This window comes from Homalodisca vitripennis, chromosome 1 (genome assembly GCF_021130785.1).
Source record: "Homalodisca vitripennis isolate AUS2020 chromosome 1, UT_GWSS_2.1, whole genome shotgun sequence".
Classification (NCBI taxonomy): Eukaryota; Metazoa; Arthropoda; class Insecta; order Hemiptera; family Cicadellidae; genus Homalodisca; species Homalodisca vitripennis.
This window is the reverse complement of record NC_060207.1, coordinates 58,517,199-58,538,914: the sequence shown is the minus strand read 5'-3', so window position 1 is coordinate 58,538,914 and position 21,716 is coordinate 58,517,199. Positions and strand designations below refer to the sequence as shown.

The 21,716-nt window shown below is 31.5% G+C and overlaps 1 protein-coding gene across 1 annotated transcript; it reads right to left on the bottom strand.

Annotated features, from left to right (window-relative positions):
* Positions 1-814: 814 nt before the first annotated feature.
* Positions 815-20,785, bottom strand: LOC124362290 (cyclin-dependent kinase 9). The gene is made up of 7 exons (XM_046816665.1): positions 20,433-20,785; positions 13,848-13,932; positions 10,298-10,388; positions 8,824-8,990; positions 5,347-5,465; positions 2,575-2,845; positions 815-1,726 (listed from the first exon to the last, which is right to left on the bottom strand). Exons 1-7 carry the CDS (start codon positions 20,618-20,620, stop codon positions 1,409-1,411), a joined length of 1,239 nt encoding a protein of 412 aa, XP_046672621.1. The 5' UTR covers positions 20,621-20,785; the 3' UTR covers positions 815-1,408.
* Between the last annotated feature and the right edge of the window lie 931 nt (positions 20,786-21,716).

Below are 21,716 nucleotides of genomic sequence, written 5' to 3'. Positions count from 1 at the left end.
CATAATTGTGTAATTTTTACAAAACTATTTTGGATTTTTCACCTTCACCACCAACATTAATTCAAGTTTTTGTTTCTAATTTTTCTGTATTCTACTCATCCCCAGACTACCGTAACTAGTGTGTACCATAACTAAGCGGAAACTTGAGCTTCCAGCATTACTGAATCACAGAATAACATTGAGATGTATGTTTAACAGCAAGTGGACTAGATAGAAAACCATTTATTGACTAAACTCGATCACTGTACACTATGTAAGAGCCAATAAAATATTTATTGACTTGTCAAAATTTTATGAACATTACTAACTTTCTTGTATTTCCTTACAAGTATACTTTGTACCATTTTGTACCATTTAAATTTTACAAAAGACAGCTAAGTTTTTCAAGGGACATAAACCCCTAAAACCATTTGATTTACTGATAGATCATATTACTTCTCAGTTTTGTTTTAATTGTACTTGTATGTGTATCTATGTTTTAAACAAATTTACACAAAACATAGGTATTCAAGTGTGAAAACCTGTCAAAATTGCTCAAAAATGAAATGTGTCAAATATTTAAAATTATTTCAACTAAAGTTGAAGGATTAATCTAAGAATATTAGCTTCATTAAAAAGAATTAATTTTGATCTTCAGATGATAAATAGATATGATAACATTATAAATAGAACTACAGAATGTACCAAACATTAACAGCTCTGGAATATATATTCCCAGCTGAAAATTTAAGCAGTCAAATGTGTAAATTTTATGAAAATCTATCAATTAGAATGTATTTGTATACCAATCAGCTGGAAATTAATAAAAGTTCTATTCAATTTATGAAAGAGCTTTCTTTCAAATCTATTTTTATTTCAAATAATTCACTTCCAAAAATTTATAAAAAATAAAAAATTAATTATAAAAGTTGATATCTTTTAAGCACATTATACTAATATTGCGTATGTGCTAATTAATTATAACTTAAATGCATCTTTTGCATTTTATATTTCTAATCTACACAAGAAGTAATTAATACTAAGCTATTTACAAATAGATTTAACAAATTAGATTGAATTTTAACACGTTAAAACAAAACATCTTTAATCTATTTTAAGCAATATAAAACAACAGAAGTATTTGTAATATACTGGTATTTAGCACCTTATCACTTTCTTGGAGAGAAAAAAACCTGAATAAAATTCACTGTTTTTTGATGGTGTACTGAACTGAAAACTGAATCTGATGTAGTAAAAATGCATTTGGAATTAAAAAATAATCAAAGCACACACTATAATCTTCTAACGATTTAGTCTCGGGAAGAGTCAATAGTAAGTACAAAAAGTTCTAACAAAAGACTATTTACAAAATGAAATTTAAAATCTATCAATGATTTCTAAAACGAAACGAATGTAAGATAGGAGGTAGTTAAAAGACTCGATCCTGGTAACCGCTATCCATGGAGGAGACAGGTTTGGTGACAGTGGAGGATGGGACTGCACCCGTCTGGTGGTGGTGTGGTCGCATGTGACCGGGTCGGCGAGGTGGTGCAAGATATTCGAACATGCTCTGCGTATGCTGTGCCAACATCTTGCTCAGGTCACATGGCATAGGGTCCGTCCAAAAGAAGTCATGATTCAAAGCAGAATCTGAGTCTGCTCGCTTTCCCGGGTCCAACACAAGTAATTTGTCTAATAGGTCACATGCAAATGGGTCTTTCACGTAAGGTTTCAGTCGCTCTTTGACCTGAAAATATTCTCATATTAATAGTGGAAAAAGGACATATAATATTCAGATTCCATGGCAACCACTAAGTTGCAGAAATTAACTTAATTTTATTAACCCTTTGAGTGCTAAGTATTTATTGAGTGGTTGTACTGAAAAGTACCAGGTATTTTTCTAGTGGGTGCACCTAAAAGTGCCAGTCCTTTTGAAGGTATTTTGCAAGGTTTCAGTAAAAAATTCACAGTTTGATTATTTAATAAGCTATCAACACACTTTTTTTGAAAATTTTCTTTGAAAACTCTGCCTAATTAATATAAAATAACAAAGTTACAATAAAGTTAAATTTAGGAATATCAAAAATAGACTTATGTCAAAAAATTCCAGAATTTATTTAAATTTCATTTTTTTAACCTAATTATCATTACCAAAAGAATCATAACCTTTTCTTTGTCCATATCACTGGAAAGGGTATTCAATTGTCTATAAATCTTGAAAAATGTTTATCATTATCTTCAATAATGAGTGAGTTATACAACATTTAAGAAACTAATGTCACATTGTTTACGGTAGCCATGTCAACCAAAAATGTTTATATGTGAGTTCTAGATTGATTTTTGTTTCGAAGTCAGTTGATGGGAAGTGTACTATAACAATTTATTTTGAAAAGAACAGTTCTTCACAAAGAATTTAATATAATATTAGTTTTAAAATATTAAGTTTTCGATTTTTAGTGATTTTTTACTGAATGTCTGGTAAAATTAGATGTTGGCATTCAAAGGGTTAAAAATTAGATTATAATGAAAGTCTCGATAAAAGAACAACAATTTTAGAGACAAAGCACTACTCTCTATATTCTTTTGTTTACTCACTTTTCTCTTCTGCCCTCTGGGCAATTCCATCTTGTTGAATAGATCCAGGGCCTCTACGCCAGGCCAGATGTCAGGCGTGATGGAGCCACACAGCTGCGATATTAGTGTGAGTTGTTGCTGCTCAGTGTTACCCTGCATGATGGGGCTGCGTGTCCACATCTCAGCCATGATGCAGCCAGCACCCCACAAGTCTACTGGTGGACCATAGTTGCGGTCTCCTAACAGCAGCTCTGGTGGACGGTACCATAGTGTCACCACACGATTTGTGTACCTGCAACATAGACATGTGTAAAAATTTATATTTATTACATTAACCCTTTCACTGCTAATGTCCAATATATCAGATATCCTAGACAATAAATACAAAATGTTGTAAGTGTCCAAAAAATTAACTCTTTGACCGCTGACGTTCTCATTTGACGTTTCGTAGTATCGCTATATTTTTGATATTTTAGATAGCGATGCCTGGTTTGGTGGTTAGACATCTCAAAAGATGAAACTAACAGATATTAAATATTTATACGTTGGTAACACTGTTTCATAATAGTCACGTGACTTAAATACAACTGTCTGTCACCAGCTGTTGATCGTAGCGTGTTCATGTTGTGTTGTGTGTACTAATTGTGTTATTGTGTTTTATTGTAATTTAGTGGTGTTTGTGGTGTTTTGAACATGAGTAGGTCACCACTAAGTGAGAACACAATACAAAATCTTGTGGAAGCTGATTATTTGAGTGAGACGGAATGTAACAACATTGAAAGCAGTTCCGATGAGCCTGTTGACGATACAGATTCAGATCCAACGTATGAACCCAACTTTTCAAATGCTAGTGGTCCATCTAATTTTAAATCTAATCGGGCTGTGTTGTCATCTGATTGAGAAGCCAATCCTGACAATCCTAGGCCTGGGCCAAGTAATCTACAGGCGCATACTAGACCACGCCCTCGCAGCCGTCCTCCCCAAAGACCGCCCACCACATACCCCCCAATTTCTGGTGAGGACACATATTCTGAACCAAGTGGCAATGACAGTGGTGAATGGGCATACGTCATGGAAAATAATGACCTTGGATATGACCACAACTTTAACTACAACGAATCCCCCATACCAAAACACTGCCCACCAAGAAATTCTCCTCCCATTGATTATTTTGGTTTATATTTTTCATTTGCTTTAAATAAACATTGAAATTGCTCAGTGTGCAATGTACAGAGTACAAGTTCAGGAGGTAAAAGGAGAAAACCCTGTTACACCTGCAAACATTTCAATAAAGACGTTCATCCCCAGCTTGATAAAGCACAGGTGCTAAGAAGAGGAGAGCGTCATGAACACATAATCGTGTAAATAAATTTAATTTTTCTATATTCTGGTAAGATACATATTACATTATTAAAAAATGTACACATACAAGAATATGTCTAAACATCTTCAAGAAAATATTTTAACTGTACATACTGACTAATAATTACAGGTAAGAATATATTATAAATAAATTTTTCCATTTTTTAGAAAATAATTTCTTGCTGCGTCATTTACCATTCAATTTTTTTAAAAATTTTCACAGGTCTTAATTACTACATGTACTTGAATACAAAAATAAATTTTATGTATAAAATATTTTTTGTTTATATTGAAAAAATTTTTTTATTTAAGGTTTTAGTACTTTTTGGATATAAAAAAATAAATGGAGCTTATATTGAATGTGTTTATCTTATAGTATAGTTAGAGAAAAAAAACAAAATATAAAGTACTGCACTAGCTTTAATAGTAACGTTTTTAGAATGATTTATGTAAAGTACTACAAAAACAGTAATTTAGGCCTCGGTGGTTTACACTAGACAGCCACTGTAAGCACCCGGAGGTCAAGGGGTTAAACTAATTTGAAAGTACAAAAAAGGATATATAGAACAACACTGGCAACATGAGAAAAAAGTTACTTGGATATTTTTTAAGGAAAGACCATAAGATTTTGCATGCAAGTTATCAACACAGTCACCTTTGTAATGCATATTTAGAAAATATATTAATTAATAGTTTTGTCATATAAATTAGACAATTTCAGGTTGAAAACGTACATCAAAATCGAAAAATTAATTTTATTATTTACTTAAAAATATTAAATTTTAATTTATTAATATTACAGTTAATTAGAAATTAATTGAATTTAATTAAACACTTTCCTAACTTACATATACTGTGTTCAACATAACTAGCGCGATAAACATTTTTTGAAAAAAAAAAAACCATATATAGTAAACAATAAATCATTTGAGTCGGGGAAACTTTTTGAAAAAGGCTTAGAGGGCATTAAAAATGGTGACAGTTTTGAACTTTTACAATGGCACTAGATTTAAGACTAAGCAAAATTTGTTGAAACATCCTTTTAAAAAACCTCGGTTCATATATAAAAATCAAATCATGATGTTTTGTATATTGTTTTATTCAGAATACTATGAAAAATTAAACTACAAAAACAGTTTTGTTCAACATTCAAAGTGGGAAACAAAACTTTCAGCTATACTTTAAATTCTAACAGCTGAAAATGGATGTTGAGCCATTAATATTCAAGCTCACTTACTTTGCCGCTTTATTCTTGCTCAGTACTATTAATCACAAACTCACATTGTAGTGGTTTAATAAAAACAATACACCAACACTTTGTATGCCTGCAAAGAATTCTTTAAGGAACTTCTGATCTAAACTCGTAATTGCAAAATATTTGTGTAGCAGAACTAACCAATAGAGATATCATATAATACTGAACCCTCTCACCTGTTGGCTTGTCCATTTTTTGTTGCACTAAAAGCCCTAGCCAGTCCAAAATCAGCAAGTTTCAGTATTCCAGTTTTTGTAATTAGCACATTTGCAGCTTTCATGTCACGGTGCAGAATCTAAAACAAAACAGTTAATTTTAGATACACAAATCTGGAAAACACTACCTAATTCTTTTCTAAAATAAAGGATCATGAAGTATGAAAAATCAATTAGGAAGCAACTCTGTAAGTTGAAGCAGTTTAATTTTAAGGTTAGTCTGAAAAAAATAAACATTCAGTTAAGACCTTACCAAAATTCTGTGAATTCTTCAACAGTGTGTGTTCAATGTTTGCCAAAAATTCCCAAATTTTGCCAATTAAATCTTGTAGAGCTTACTTAGCAATCCTTTTTTGCGCCAATTCAGAAAAGGGAGCATTTTTAGGTAATGGACTTGATTATTTGTTTACAGTCAATGTTGTGTTAATTTTACAGAAATTATGAGTGCATGCCTACAAAATTAAAGAAAACAAACATTTTATTATTAAAATCATACAACGTAATGCATAATTATAAAAGTGATTAGTTTTGATGTAAATATTAACACTAAATTTAAAATCAACCAAAGCAGTGTTTAATTCTGATGCAAAACTCAAAGCCAATAATTATGAAAAATGGCTGTTTTAGTATTAACACTTTTTACTGTATATATTTTTTATCTTAAACATTATCTTATGTATCAACTCTAAAATCGTACATATTAATAATATGACCTTCTTCTAAATATTTTGAGACTGTATCAAAGAAAAATTTTAAGTTTTACAGTATTGATATATGAAATTAAACCTTTAATTATGCTACTGAGTTCTGAACAAATTAAACAAAGGCTACACAGTTGTAAAAAGATATTGTTAATAGTATTTTCATACTTCTTTAATACAGTATGACTCACGATTATCCGAATCCTAATTAACCGAGCCTCAGGTTTAACTAATAACCAAACTAATAATAGTATATAAAAACATTAGCAAACTTTAAAAAAAAAAACAGGTCAAAGTGATGCAGGTGCAATCTGATTCTCCAGAGGCCATTGCTAGGTCGATCATGCGTGGTGCGAGATGACCAATACTCGATCAAAATGATCAGGTCCACTCTTCAATTAACTTCTGTTGTCTCTACTAGCTCTATATCTAGAACTCTATTTTTGTTATGTAAACTTAGTTGTAGGCCATCTCTGAGTGCTCTCATGATGGTGTACTATGCTTTTAATAGTCACGTTTCATATGGTATCGGTATCACGCTTTAAGGACACTTATGTCACATTCATAAATAACTATTTTTGCAAAGAAAAGCAGTAAGAATATTAGCCAATACTACTTTCCATGAACATTGTAGATCCCTATTTGCTGGTCTTAATATTATGACGATTGTTAACCTGTATATTATTGTCTCATATGACATTAGAGAAACCCACCTTGAGTGTACCCAATCAGAGATATGAGAAATAACAACAATGTCAGAAATAAGTCATGCTGGATGTACCTTATTGTAGATTAAGCAAAACACAAAATTATTTTCCTGTTACTGGTATAAAAGTTTTTAACAGGCTACCACTTTCAATCAAAGAGTTATCACCAGCAGCATTAAAAACCTGATAAGTCTTGGTTATTAGAAAATCCTACGTACAATATAAGTGAATACTTTGAAAACAATAACCTATTGAGAATGGTGCCTGTCTGAGTTCATCTTGTTGATTATATGTTATTTGTTGGTTTTAATTTAAATTGTTGATTTTAATTTTAATTTAGTTTTAACTCTAATGTATACAACCAGCTTTGTACATCTGGTGACTTGTCTTTAGTAGCCTACCTTGCTTGATATTGTATTTTATGGCAAATGACTGACCTAATGCATATAATATTGTTTAATGGCTCAATAAAATGATTAATGGTTGCTAGGTCGAGCCAGTACGGCAAGGCGTGGTGTGTGATGACTAATACTCATAGAATACACACAGATCATCAGGTTCAATCATTAAGCTTCAGTTGTTTCTGAACTGGTGCTAAATGTGGTTGTTTTAATGTGTTGAAGTTTGTGATTTGAGTGAATTCCGTGTTGAGTTAGGAGTGGAAAGCAGAAGAATATTGTAGTTTATTTTAAAACGATAATATGCTATAAAACAAAATGGTGGGTCAATTTAAAAGGTTACTACCGATTTGGATTTAGGAAAATTGTTAGGGACTGAAGACTTAAGCAGCATGAAATTAAAGATTTAAAAACAAAAGTGTCAGTGCTGGTTTGTATTGAAAGACTAACAAAAGGTGACTGAACTAACATATCAAGCTCCGTTCTTGTGGTTTCCACAGCTGCTAGGGATGGGCAACCCTGTGATGGATCCATTGCTTCACATCAAGGGACAATATAGATAGCTAAGAAACATGTACTGCAAGTGGCTGTAGCTTGACAGATGGAAGAAGGAATATAGCATAAGAAGATAAATATTACTGGAGGGAAACTGCCACAGTTTAATCTGAAATCACAGAATTTAAATCTAAAATAGACAAAAAATTCTTTCTTAAGACGGATTGACATCAGATCAAATTTTTAACTCCTTAATTTTTCAGATAAATCATTTATAACTCAAGTTCTGAAAAAATGTAGGTTTAGAACAAACCAAAAAGATGGCAGGTCAGGAAAATGTGAGTTATTTAGAGCGACTAACAACTGAACTTTCTGTCAAAAATCAAATCAACAGCAAAGACATTCTTGATTGGTACGATGTGCAAATTGAGATCACCAATGAAAGAATTATCGATGTAGTACTTAATGATAAAGATTGTGAAGAGGACAAGGATACAAGGATACGGATGAGTTGACTCCAAAAACATCATATTCCGATGAGCTTAAAGCAATTAATGCTGCGCTTGCCTACAGAGAACAAAAAGAAGAATGAACAACTCACAATGTCTCTGCAGCGTTGGCATAATATCGCGTTGTTTATGAGAGGGCAAAGATTTACACAAATATCAATCACAGACTTTATAAGAAATTTTTTTAGCCTAATACCACATATACTCCATATTATCCGAGTTAGTCCTAGTCCCAATTACCTTGCATAATCACGAGTCAACTGTAATTAGATTATTTAAACCATGAATGACACTATAATAAATACCGTTAGTCATAATACTATGTCTAGAAATCTTTAAATATCTGCAGATTCCACTTTCTAAATAGATTTAAGTGTGATTATATCACTAATAAAAAACTAATGTGATTTATAATAGTGACACTTGGTTCCATAAAAATAAAAGAAACCAGAAACTATATCTTTACTGTAATTATTAAATGCAAGCTTAATATTTTATTTCCCACACAGAAACATGGGTATTACACTAGAGTAGTGTATAATGTTTTGTGAAATTAAATATAAAAATAATAGGAATTTTCATATGATAATGATTATATAGCTGAGTGTACATAAACTAGAATACTAACTTTATTGCTGTGAATATAATAGAGTCCGTTGAGAAGTTGCTGCATAACTTTTTTGATCTCACCCAAACTGAATTTAACATTAACGTTTGACAGTAGTCCTGCCAAGTCATGTTCACAGAAATCAAAAACAAGATAAAATGTCGATCTATATCTGTTGAACTGGGTAGCTGAAACATCAAAGCAAAACATGTTAAACATTTGAAAATTTTTACTTGAGTGGATTTTTAAGTAAGAATGTTCTATTGCTGAAGTCATCAAGTCATTGATATTGAAATGAATGTAATTTTACAATAACATATAATATAGCTAATTTCTAAAAAATAACTAATGGTCGCTGTATGATGACAAATTAATTGTGACAGTCACGCTAACACTTTTGAGATACAAACAAACTGTGCTGTCTGTTAATCTTAAACTTATCTGATTGTCCGAGGATCAGTTAGTACTCTCAACAGTATTATGTTTTCATTACTTAATCTGTATCATCTGTGCATCAATCTTAACATATTAAACAAAAATGTCATGTAATTTGACTTTGTATAATCTCATTTTCCAACAGCTAAAGAAAAATGGAATAGTTGAAAATGCTAGAAGTTGTAGTATGTGAATTATAAACCAGAGACAGAACTTGACAAGAAATGTCGTTGTGTAAAGGCCCATACCATTCTTTCATTTTGTTCCAAATCAAATATTTTGAATACACACAATTTGGAAAAATATATTAATATAAAGCGCAAAAATTTGTTTTCAGATTGTTGAATTTTATACATACTACTTCGCTGTCCATACTTTAGATAACATATCCTGGAAATTTTAACAGCTATCTAAAAGTACGTAAAATATGCACAACAATTAACACTAAGAAACATTATTCTGTTTTGAATTTATTAAATTAAATTTTCAATATCAGAAGTACAAAATAAATTTTGAAAGAAATAAAAAGATATATTTAGTGATTACATAATATATTAAAGAAAAAAGGGACCTATTACAGAACTCAGAGAAATCTGACAATTAGGTTGGTTGTAATTTGATATAAACCCTCTTTATATTAAAAAGCCATATCAAATAAATTAATAACATTTAATACAACATTTCATTGGTAATAAACTGCTGAATAGTTTGTGAAAGGACAATTGGTTTCCAGGAATAATATAATTTGTTTAACTCTTTAAGAGTGGATCGGTTATCGTTATTTAATGGAATATTTATTTTGCAAGTAACATGCCTCTATCTGTGCAGAGTTTAGTGCTCTATGAAAACTGCAAGGATTGATGAGTAATGATCGGGTAGTCTTGTGCCCGCAATTACAGTGACAATGTACACTTATCAAATTCTGTGACTTAAAAATCCCCTATATTATATCAAATATAACAATCATCGTCAATATAGACAAATAAGCCTAAAGAATTTACTCTATGATTACTTATAACAAAAATTGTATAACAAGTTTGCATTTAAAAGAAACACTTACCTTTGGTTCTACAAATTTCAATCAAATTCACTACGTTCTCATGTTTCAATAACTGTAATATCCTGATTTCTCTCAGAGCAGTAATTGGAAACTGGAAAAAAACACATCATCAAGGCAAGCCATATTTAGTTACATTTTCAGCACGTGACATGAGCAATTGGGGTATTAGGGTAGTAATTATTTAAGCCTCTCCAAGCTTAATGGCAAAAATTAATTTAGATTAAAATGCAAGAATTTGGATAAAATATAAAAATAATTTTTTTTGGTCAAGCACATAATTTGTCACGTATTTAGTATTTTTTCAATAGTCAGTAATTTATTTTAGACAGAAAAATAATTAAACGTTTGGGGTTGGCGGTATACACCTTGAGCTGCTATTATAAAGCTGTTCAGACCCAGTTGTCTTGTCTAGTCAGCAGGATTTTGTCAAAATCCCGCATTCCATGTATTGTTTTAGTAACATGTACCTAGCTCACTAAAGTTAGTTGATTGGTTTGAAGTTGGTGTTTTCTTATACAAAACAAATTACCAGTATTAGAAGTATAAAAAACTGTTTATCAAACCATAAAAACTAAAGCATAGCACATCAGAAATTAATAATATATACAGAAAAGGTCTTAATTTAGATATAATAAATAATTTTTTCAACACTGCCTTGATAAAAAAAATATATGTTTGACGCATACAACTAGAATATTGAACAGCATACTTTAGTATAATTACTGATGGAAGTTATTTACACACTAAACCAGAAAAAACATTGCAACACAAAATGTGTTTATTTAAAAAAAAAAAAACAGAATTTTCAACGTAATTATTTTAGAGTATAACCCAAATGATTTGCAGACCATGTAACCAGCATGACTGCTTCGATCCCCGCTGAGTAGCATTTAACCATCAGCCATGTCTACCCCAATGGGTTAATCTTTAATGTCAAATGCAGAACATGTAACCAGCGTGACTGTATTCGATCCTAGCTTAGTCACATAACCATTATGCATGTCTACCTCAATGGGTTAATCTTTAATGTCAAATGCAGAACATGTAACCAGCGTGACTGTATTCGATCCTAGCTTAGTCACATAACCATTATGCATGTCTACCCCAATGGGTTAATCTTTAATGTCAAATACAGACCATATAACCAGCGTGACTGCTTCTGAGTAGCATTTAACCATCAGACATATCTACACCAATGGGTTAATGTTAAATGCAGACCATGTAACCAGCGTGACTGCATTAGATCCCAGCTAAGTCACATAACCATCACTCATGTCTTCCTCAATGGGTTAATCTATAATGTCAAATGCAGACCATGTAACCAGGGTGACCACATTCAATCCCAGCTGAGCGGCACATTTGTCTGCCACAATGGGTTAGTGTTTAAAATTTATATTTTACTTTTAATAAGCCAACAAGTTAAACCAAGTCAACTAGGTCTGAAATCTAACAATATCCATAAATATAAAGTGGCAAGATAGTCTACATGTACAATATATAGTAATAATAGGAATATCTTTGTTTAATTCTTTAAAATAGATGAGACAACATTAAAATACGCCATCTACACTGATTCGACCTTCACCATGCAGTACAGTACCCATGAACCATTTAGACAAACTGCAGTTCAGCGATACTAGGCGTCCTAAAAACAACCTTCTTTACACACTAAATTAAATACTTTAAATTATTAGTTAAAGATAAGTAAACTTCAGCAATGTAAAGGTTATACATACAAGTATTATTGATACTGTTTTAATTTTCATTGCTGTTTTGTTTCTTTTTTCACTTTTATAATAAGTTTATTGCCTTATTAATAAAAGCATACAATATTTCTAAAACCACAAATGAACATGTTTATTTTTTAGTTGCTACGTCAGTCCACCTGTAACGCAAGGATAGTTCACACAATTCTCATAACTCTCAGTACAATTAATTGTATCACCAGTAAAGGTATTAGCATGATTATCTCCCATTGGACCTAGGTACAGCACGGATAACATAGAATCAACTATAATATTGTAGTTAGCTGTAGGCACAGCTGCACGTGCCATTATCATACAGACTGAGTAATAGGACGAGTATCAGGGGAAAGCCTCTATATTGCACCTATTCATTTCCATAGATTTACCAATATGAACGATCTTAATGTATTGTTATCTCAATATTTTATCTCGCCATTTAAGACCAATGCCTCATCCACCTATCACTCCAATACTTAGTCCCTCCTTACCATGACTTTAGCCATTAATGTTATTATTCATTTGTGATTTAAATGCGTAAAACCCTGCCTGTGACAGCTTTCTTATTTCATGGCTTGTTTACGTTTCTTAAAATATACAAATGCTTTTAAATATGGAGTATAAACTGTATTATATTATGTTTCTACACTATTAAAAAAAATATAAATATTATGCACTTAAAATGACTTATTTCAGACTCTTTTAAAAACTATGTAATTTAGATTTGCGGATAATTCCCTTTCTTTGATTGTTACCTTAAGATTTCATTATTTGTGTACCACTACTTTATGTTCAGGTTTGTTTAATTATTAAATTATATAATAAATTAAATATAAATTTGATTTAAGTTCAATTTTAATATTCATTTTATTACTTTTATTGATCAAAAAGCAAAATAGGCAGCAAAACACTAAATCCGCCCAGGAGAGGTCACGTTCACCTTCAGTGGAACCTCACTGGGTAAAATAAAAATCAACATTGTCACTTACATCTGAGCAACCCCATATCACTAACAGCAAACATTGTGATAATGGGGTAAAGGATTCTTGATCTACAGATGATGGATGAAGTGGAAGGGACTGCCTCGAGGCAAACCTAAACATGAGGAAGACAACTGCTCTGTCTCCTTTGACCATTACAGGCTGCCGAAACAGAGCTAGCCTCCCCCATGACTGATATAGTGCCCACAATCACCACTCATGGTGCTGTACCATGACATCTTGGCAGGAGGCAGTCCCCATTACCCCACCCCCATTCATGCTGAATACTCTTTCACTTCACAATCCGCACACAAAACCTCTTAAATTTAAGTGCAGCAGAAGTTTTCTCAGCCTCTTGTCCTAGAGAACAAATAAAAAGAAAATTCTTAATCATACATTCCTTTTTAGAAAGTGTAAGGTCTCTTTGTTGATAACTCAGAAACTGATAAGTAACTAATAGTGTTCAGAAAACAATATACTCCAGTTAGGACAAGCAGAACAATTTTTAAGGTCTATAACTATATCACAGCTTTTATAAGGTGTTAGTCTTCAGTATTATATAGCCAATGTAATTCATACATACAATACAATTCATTCATACAATAGTACAAGTATGTAAACAGAAATTTTTTTACTCCAATCCTTACTTTACTCCACTTGATGACGTAACTGCGCATAAAGTCAGTCAATATTAAGTCACGTGAATATATTAATTTATGTCAACTTTGAGGAGCACCAGATTAAAAACGAACACTCCTACAAATTATTATTACATTCAATAACAATTATTACGTAGGTGTATAGCATAGTTAATATCAATATACTTACACCTTCTTTTTCATTGTCCATCAACACCTTCTTCATGGCAACAGTTTTTTTATTGTTTTTCTTTTCCCGTGCTTTAAACACTTCTCTGTAACAAATTTTTTACTTGAAAATGATGCAAACAGTCTCATAAGAAAACTCTTAATAGTTTAGTACTGTTCTCATATATGAGTAATTGCAAAAAAATATTGTATTAAACAGATGTAGTAACAGGACAATATCTATTATTAAGTAACAACATAGGTACTTGAATTAATTGCAGGGTTATTATATTAACTTCATGTCAAAAGGCTTGTTCACAGAATAATGGACTATGATTTTTTTAAGTGATCCAATTTATCACATCCATTATTCTGAATGGATTGGTGACTTACCATTGAAGTAAATCAACTTTGCCAAAGGTGATCCCACAATTTTTGTGTGGCAAGACCAATGCAATATCTGCTGAATTTTCATTATAATATGTAATGATTCTTTTAATGACAAATCTTTTTCTAATTCACTCCAGTCAACCCTGACATCCGTACTATGAACATTATAAAAGTGATGCCAACATCCATATAATACAGACATGCTTTTATCATCTTTTAACTGCCAACTAATTTTAACAAATGCTTAAAATTTCACCTATATGTGTGCAAAGGTTTACTGCTTCAAAATATGTATATTTCATTAAGCATTGACTTATTTTGGCAGTCTGTGACTTGAAAATTACAATTAGTGTCTGCAACAGACAGTGAGCAGTCAGTTGTAATAAATAAATAGAACTAAATGTTGTAATTAGTGTAAATATTGTATATAAGTAAAGAACAGTTTTAGTTATTTTATGAGAAATGGTTTTGTTTTATGTTTTATGATGAGCACTATGAAATTTAAAGTATTTTGTTTACTATAAAAAAAAGAAATGAATAGAACTAAATGTTGTAATTAGTGTAAATATTGTATATAAGTAAAGAACAGTTTTAGTTATTTTATGAGAAATGGTTTTGTTTTATGTTTTATGATGAGCACTATGAAATTCAAAGTATTTTGTTTACTACTATAAAAAAAAGAAATGCCATTTACCAACAAAAATGTTTGTAACTCCATCTGTAAACAAGATACATTTTGTATTTGACCGTATCTGTCACATATGCGTTTAAATAACCAAACTACTGTAACATATGATCGGAAGACCAAATACCTGTCAAATGACTTTTATTTACATTAAATTTGTATAAATGGCAATTTCAATAAACATTGAATCGCAAAAAGTACTTGCTCCGCCGGGACTGGAACCCGGATCTCTCACTTACCAGGTGAATGTGCTACCATTACACCACAGAGCCATTACTTTTTACGATTCAATTATTTTGTATTTGGCCATATTTGTCACATATGTGTTTAAATAACCAAACTAACATAACTACGGCCAAATACAAAATAATTGAATCGTAAAAAGTGAGGGCTCTGTGGTGTAATGGTAGCACATTCACCCGGCAAGTGAGAGATCCGGGTTCGAGTCCCAGCGCAGCAAGTACTTTTTGCGATTCAATGTTTATTGAAATTAAATAAGGCTATTGCCATTTATACAAATTTAATGTATATATATATATATATATATATATATCTAATATATATACAACCGCATGTGTAACTGACTGACTGACTCACTCACTCACTCACGTATACTAATTCTAACCTACTTCCAGTTGTAAGCCCGATAGCGGGCGAACCGTTGGAGCTAGCTCGGATCTGACGGAAAATTCATGGTCAGGAATGAAGTGAACTACAAAAAAGGTCTAATGACTTTTTGCTCTATCTTCCATGGTTAAGCGACAAAACGCTCGAACATTTGAAATTCCAGAGATTTTTTCGATAAAAATAATGTTTCAAGCCCGATAGCGGCCGAACCGTTGGTCGTAGCTCAAATCTGATTGACCCATCAAATTAGCAAATTGCGCGATCTACAGAAAAGGTCCAGTAATCTGTTGCCCTATCTCAATTGGTTTGGCCGAAAAAAAACGTGATTATGTACAATTTTGTTGTAACTTTTACGCGAAACTTTTGTTTTTGGGGTCGATAGCGGCGAAACCATTGGTCGGAGGTCAAAATAAGACTAACGTTTTATTTAGGAAATAAGATGACCTACAAAAAAGGTCCAGTGACTTTTTACTATATTTCCCTTAGTTTGACCGCAAAACGCGATTAAGTGAAAATATTGGACATTTTCGCCTAAAAATTTACATTCCGGGCTTGATAGCGGCTAAACGGTTGGTCGTAACTCAAAACAAATTTTAAACGGGATTTAGGAAATCACGTGATCTACAGAAAAGGTTCAGTGACTTCGGGAGTTGGCTGAGCGTTAGCTAAGCGTCAATAGTAGATAGGGACAGAGGAATATTTATTATGTTCACAGACACAATACCCTCTAAAAAAGGCCCAAGTGTGTCATTAACCCCCGGTAATATTAACCCCCCCCCCGGGGATTTCCTGGTATGACCTGATAACCTCCTGTACATTCAACCCCCTGATGTGTTAACCCCCCTGGTAACATTAAACCCCCCCAGGGAATTTCCTGCCATGACCTCATGTCCGAATTTTACCAGTCACCAAATCTCTTAACCCCCCCCCCCTGGGAAGATCCTGGTATGACCAGATAACCCCCTGGAGACTTATCCCCCGGTAACGTTAACCCCCCCTGGGAATTTGTTCATATGACCAGACAATATCCTGACGAAATTAAACCCCCTCTTGTCTTAACCTCCTTAACATTAATCACCCACCCAGGGAATTTCTCGCCTTAACTAGATAGTCTCCTGGTGATATTAAACCCCCTGTTCGACTTAAAATACTGCCTTGAGGTCGGTTTTTATTATGTTTATACTAAACAATTCAAGATAGCTGACCCGTGCAGACTTTTCTCCCGAGCTCATTTCTGGCTAAACCATAGGTCGTAGATCAGATCTGAGGGCACAATCGCAAGACAAAATTAAATTTCCAACAAGAAAGGTCCAGTCACTTTTTGTCGTATCTCTAACGGTTTAACCGCAAAATGCCCTCAAAGTCAAAAGTTTTTACGAATCCGGAAAAAAATCTATGAAAAAGGTCAATTTTTAAATCCCTTGTCATTTACTTAATGTCCGGACTTAACCAGTCACCGAATTCCGCTTATCCCCGAATTTGCAAGCGTTTACTTTGGGGGCCTGGGGGCGTAGCCCCCAGCGAGCCGAAGGCGAGTATATATATATATATTCCCTAGAATAAGACAAACTTAAATAAGACAAATAACTATTTGTGTGGCAAATATGTTTTAACGTACAATATATACTGACAAACTTGCAAATGAAATGATTTTTTCATTATAGTCTTTATTATAAAAAGCAATGTTATATATTATAAAACAATTATTTATATACTTTTGCAAATTACATTTCAAGTATGGCCATTTTTAATAGCTTCAAAAACAGACGAGTTATGAAAGTTTTGTAAAATTATTACCTTTTGTCCATAACTGACCAGGGTTAAAGACTTGAAGAATAGCAGAATTTAGTGATATCCTTGATTATCACAGCTAATATGGTTGATTATCAAAGATAATATGGTTGGAAAGTGAACTATAATAATAATAATAATAATAATAATAATAATGATACCATTTCAAACTATGCATTCTTAAAGTAATCTGAAAACTAAATTGAGGAAATTTTAAAACCTTTACATACCAGTAATATTTTTTATAATAATTCAACTTAGGAAAACCTTTATTTTTAAAAGTAAAATCTGATTTTTGGTTATTTTTGTGTTGTAACTCTGTACAGTTCAAAAGAGGATGAGATTGACATAACATGAAAATTAAAAAGGTTTAGAAGGCAATGTTTCATGCAATAATAATTACACATTTTTAAATTTGAAATTGATGCTGGTCAACTATATCGACTGGCCTGCACTCGTTTCCTCCAGTTGGTCAATAAATATTTTTTTTTAAGTTACTAATAGAAATTTATGGATTTTACAGTTTTACATTTAATTATATGTTGTACATTACAAGTATAAATTTAATATTTCTATTATTCCTCTATTTTTTAATGTTTTTGTATTCTCCTCTTGTTTGTACAAAAGTCTAACTTACTCCATTTTACAAAATTATGACTACAGCATCTACATGATTTTAGAAAAGTACTGGATTTTATATTTAAGTATAACTGGCTGTAGTATACTTTTCAATACCATGTAGATGTTTTATGTTTATATTTCAGCTGTTTTTATAATATTAAATTATTTTTATCTTCGGTTTTAAGTAATGATAATAAATTAAATTAAAATATAATGTCTATTACAGTCTTTATACTACTAGAATCTTAACAGCCTATAGCATACATGGCCTAGATAATTTTTTATTCATCACTAAATTATTACTTTTAAGATACAAGGGTAGATTTTAATAAGGGGCCTACACTCGTTATTCGGTTGTTTTTATTAAATGGTTTGATGTATTTATCCAAAGAAATAATTTGTTATTACACTTTTCTTTAACTTAGCATAAGATTTCAGCTTGAGATATCAAAGATACTAAAAAACTTACGCAAAAGTTAATTATGAAAAGTAAATAAATGCTCATTGATTAGTTACAGTAATTTTAATGTAAACAATAAACAGAAAGAAGTAACTAATATTTTGAGACTGAAAATGGCGATGAATGTGTAAATATGAGAAAAATATGTGAGATATTTCTTACAAGTGACGAGATTTGTTTAATCTGCTTTAACATATGGGTTTGGCTCCTGGTAACCCACGACAAGAATTCTTTCCACCATTTCACAAAAGCAATTACTCATTGATTATCAAGCTGGGCAAGTATTAAACATTGTAAGGTTTCTTTGATATCTAAGTCTAGGCCATAGTTGAATTTGTTGTGTAATGTTAATGTTAAACTTATGTTGTTAAAATTTTAATGCACCAGATTCTTCTTGTTGTGGTAATTTTTTATAACACTTATTGTGTACAATGTTTACATATAGAAATTGGATAATATATTGAATTATTCAATAAATACAACTAACAGTTTCAGTAGTTAGCCTATATCAAGAATTCGTTACTCATGAATATTGATGATTCGATTGTTGATGGCTGCTATTATATTTCCTATTTATATAATGAAGACTTGTGTTAGATCACAATTCCATTAATAAACAATTCCAAACATTAATAATAACATTACATGTTTACTGTACTTTGGTTGTATGCCTACTTTTGAAATGGTTAGAAAACAAAAGCATAGTAAGCCTATCTCACACAAATAAGAAAAAAAACCAATCAGGTCATCATATGGCAAGATATTTAAGCTTAAGATTCTAAATTGTCTACAACACCCTACAGTTGTGAAATAGGCTATGCCTAGACAATTCACCATCAAATGAAATAGTTAGCAGCACTAACCTCTGTATGTAAACAAACCAACTAGGTCAACTTTCTTTTATTTCTTTGACTTGGACAACAACAAAAATCCAGGGACGAGAACAAGTATTAACACTTTAAAACTACGAGAAGAAGACGTTTTAGCAAACAGTTCTTTTGTATAACTGCAGTGTATTATTTAAACTGTAGTAAGTATGATAACCATAGACTTCCTGCATGTTTTGATTAAACTGTGAAACTAAGCACATCAATTTCATAAGTCACTAAAATGTTTGTAGACATTTCAACTTATTGTTAAAAGATAAGATTGTACAAACCAATTACTATAAGATGGTCAATTTTGTTAACAGTCAGTAAGCTTGCTAAATCTCACTAGATTACCAAGCCAATTACATTTATGAAACCAATCACATCTAACCTATGCTTTTCTATCAAACTACAATATGCAACTTTATTTTCAATAACCCAGATGGCTGCAGTATGATGAGTAGCTACCACTACAATCAAATCATCGATATTTTGGTTTTCTAAACTAACGAAACCAAAATGTCAAACTGAATTACGTTATAGGTATTTTAAATTACATTTAGTTGACCTGTTTTTATACTTAAGTAGGTAGTATTTTAATGATGAATAAAAAGCTAACTTGCCTAGGCTTTATATGTCTCTATTAAATGTAACAAAGTAGTGTAGCATTTAGTTCCTTTTTATACTTATTTTCTAGGATAACCATGTTTGAGAGGTTCCGACACAAATACACATGTTCACGCCATTGTACTTGCAGCCTTTACTTAAATACCATACAAATGATTTTACTAGGTTTAAATTAATTTTGAAAATTACTGATATTCAATACATTACAAAGAGCTAACAATTACAAATGTAAATAAATGTAATTATGATTTCTTATTCTAATTACAGTTATTTACATTTACATTGGTTTAGGTAGACCTACCTATTTTTAAAAGATAATTTGGAACTCTAATTTGATTGTTGTGGTGCCCCTTACTATACTGCAGCTGCCAAGATTCTCAAACAAAATTTGGCCTATTATTTTTTCACTTTGAATCCAAACCCTGATGAAGAGCAAAATTGTATAGGCTATTGGGTAAACATGGAAAAGGTACTGGCTTCAAATTGCACAATCCACTAGGCAAATCTACAAACATTGTGATACCAAAATTAACTTACCCAAAAGTTCCTTGTCCAATTTTAGCAATTTTTTCATATTTCGACGCTTCATCGCAGAAAGGAAACTCGAAATCTTCTATATACTTTTCTTTTTCTTTTGTGTTCATAATAGTAGAAGAAGGTACAGCATTTGTGTTTTCACTACCACTACTACCACCACGACTACCACTAGGCAACATCCCGATCATTTATCAAACCAATGTCAAATATTTATCACTGTAAAAACATACTTCTGCTCTAAAACCAAACGAAAAATGTCTTAAAATGAATGTTATTATAACTGCAATAATTAAAAACAATCTAAAGGTTAGTCCGCTCTGTTCTCAAGAAACAACCACTCACCTCGCCACAGAACAGAGAACTGAACTGCATTTGATCGAGAACTCACAGACAGAGGGAAAAGGAAAAGAGAATAACGTTTCATTTCTATCAAAGGTTATAAAATCAAAACGGCATAGCAGAGTACTATATGAAAACAAAAATAAACGAAAAAACTATATGATTTATACATGTATAGATTTGAAAGTGGTGATTATTTTATACACGTAAATATTTATTATATAGTAAATATTAAAAATTTCAATAAAATATTTATATGTATACCACACATTATATTATCAATGTACAGTGTGTTTAAACCAAATAACTATCTTCTATTATAGCTTCTAATATAACGCTGCCTTAGTTTAATATAGAAAGAAAATGTATTAAAAAGATAAATGTTTACTTAAACATGTATTCTTTACTTCTTTATTCCATCAGCCAGTGCTGCACAACGAAATAAGAACACGTCATAAATGAATTTTAAAAACAGTTGATCTCACTTTTAGTCATACCTTCACTTGTATACTTTTTAGTAGATTTGCGACATAATCAAACACAATATAAATATTAGTTTCTGAACATTTTTATAGCAATATATTTTAAACCCAGTCATGTAACTAGCTATAGGAATTCTTAGTACTAGGGATTTAGCAAGATCGAGAGATAAAACAACTTTTTAATAGATTGATTTAATAAAACTACTTGTATGATTCAATCGACTATACAATACGATCAAGAATATGGATTTCAACAGCTTTAATATCAATAGATTTAGTTTTTTATATGTCCTAATTGGCATTCTCAGATACGAATATTTTCAATCCTGATTTAGACACGAACCTTATTGTTCCTGTTGGATTCATTAACAAGAAAATTCCTACTTATATCTACAAGTTTAATTTGTGTTATATTTACGTTGTATTGGAATATTCACGATTTTGCTAACGTTACTGTAATGAT

Bases quoted from the DNA above. Each gene is read 5' to 3' on its own strand.
- LOC124362290 (XM_046816665.1), bottom strand. From the start codon at position 20,620: ATGATCGGGATGTTGCCTAGTGGTAGTCGTGGTGGTAGTAGTGGTAGT. The intron at 8,991-10,297 runs GTAAGTGTTTCT...TTGATGTTTCAG, and splicing joins TGAAATTTGTAGAACCAAAG to CTACCCAGTTCAACAGATAT. The intron at 2,846-5,346 runs GTGAGAGGGTTC...TCTATGTTGCAG, and splicing joins AAAAATGGACAAGCCAACAG to GTACACAAATCGTGTGGTGA.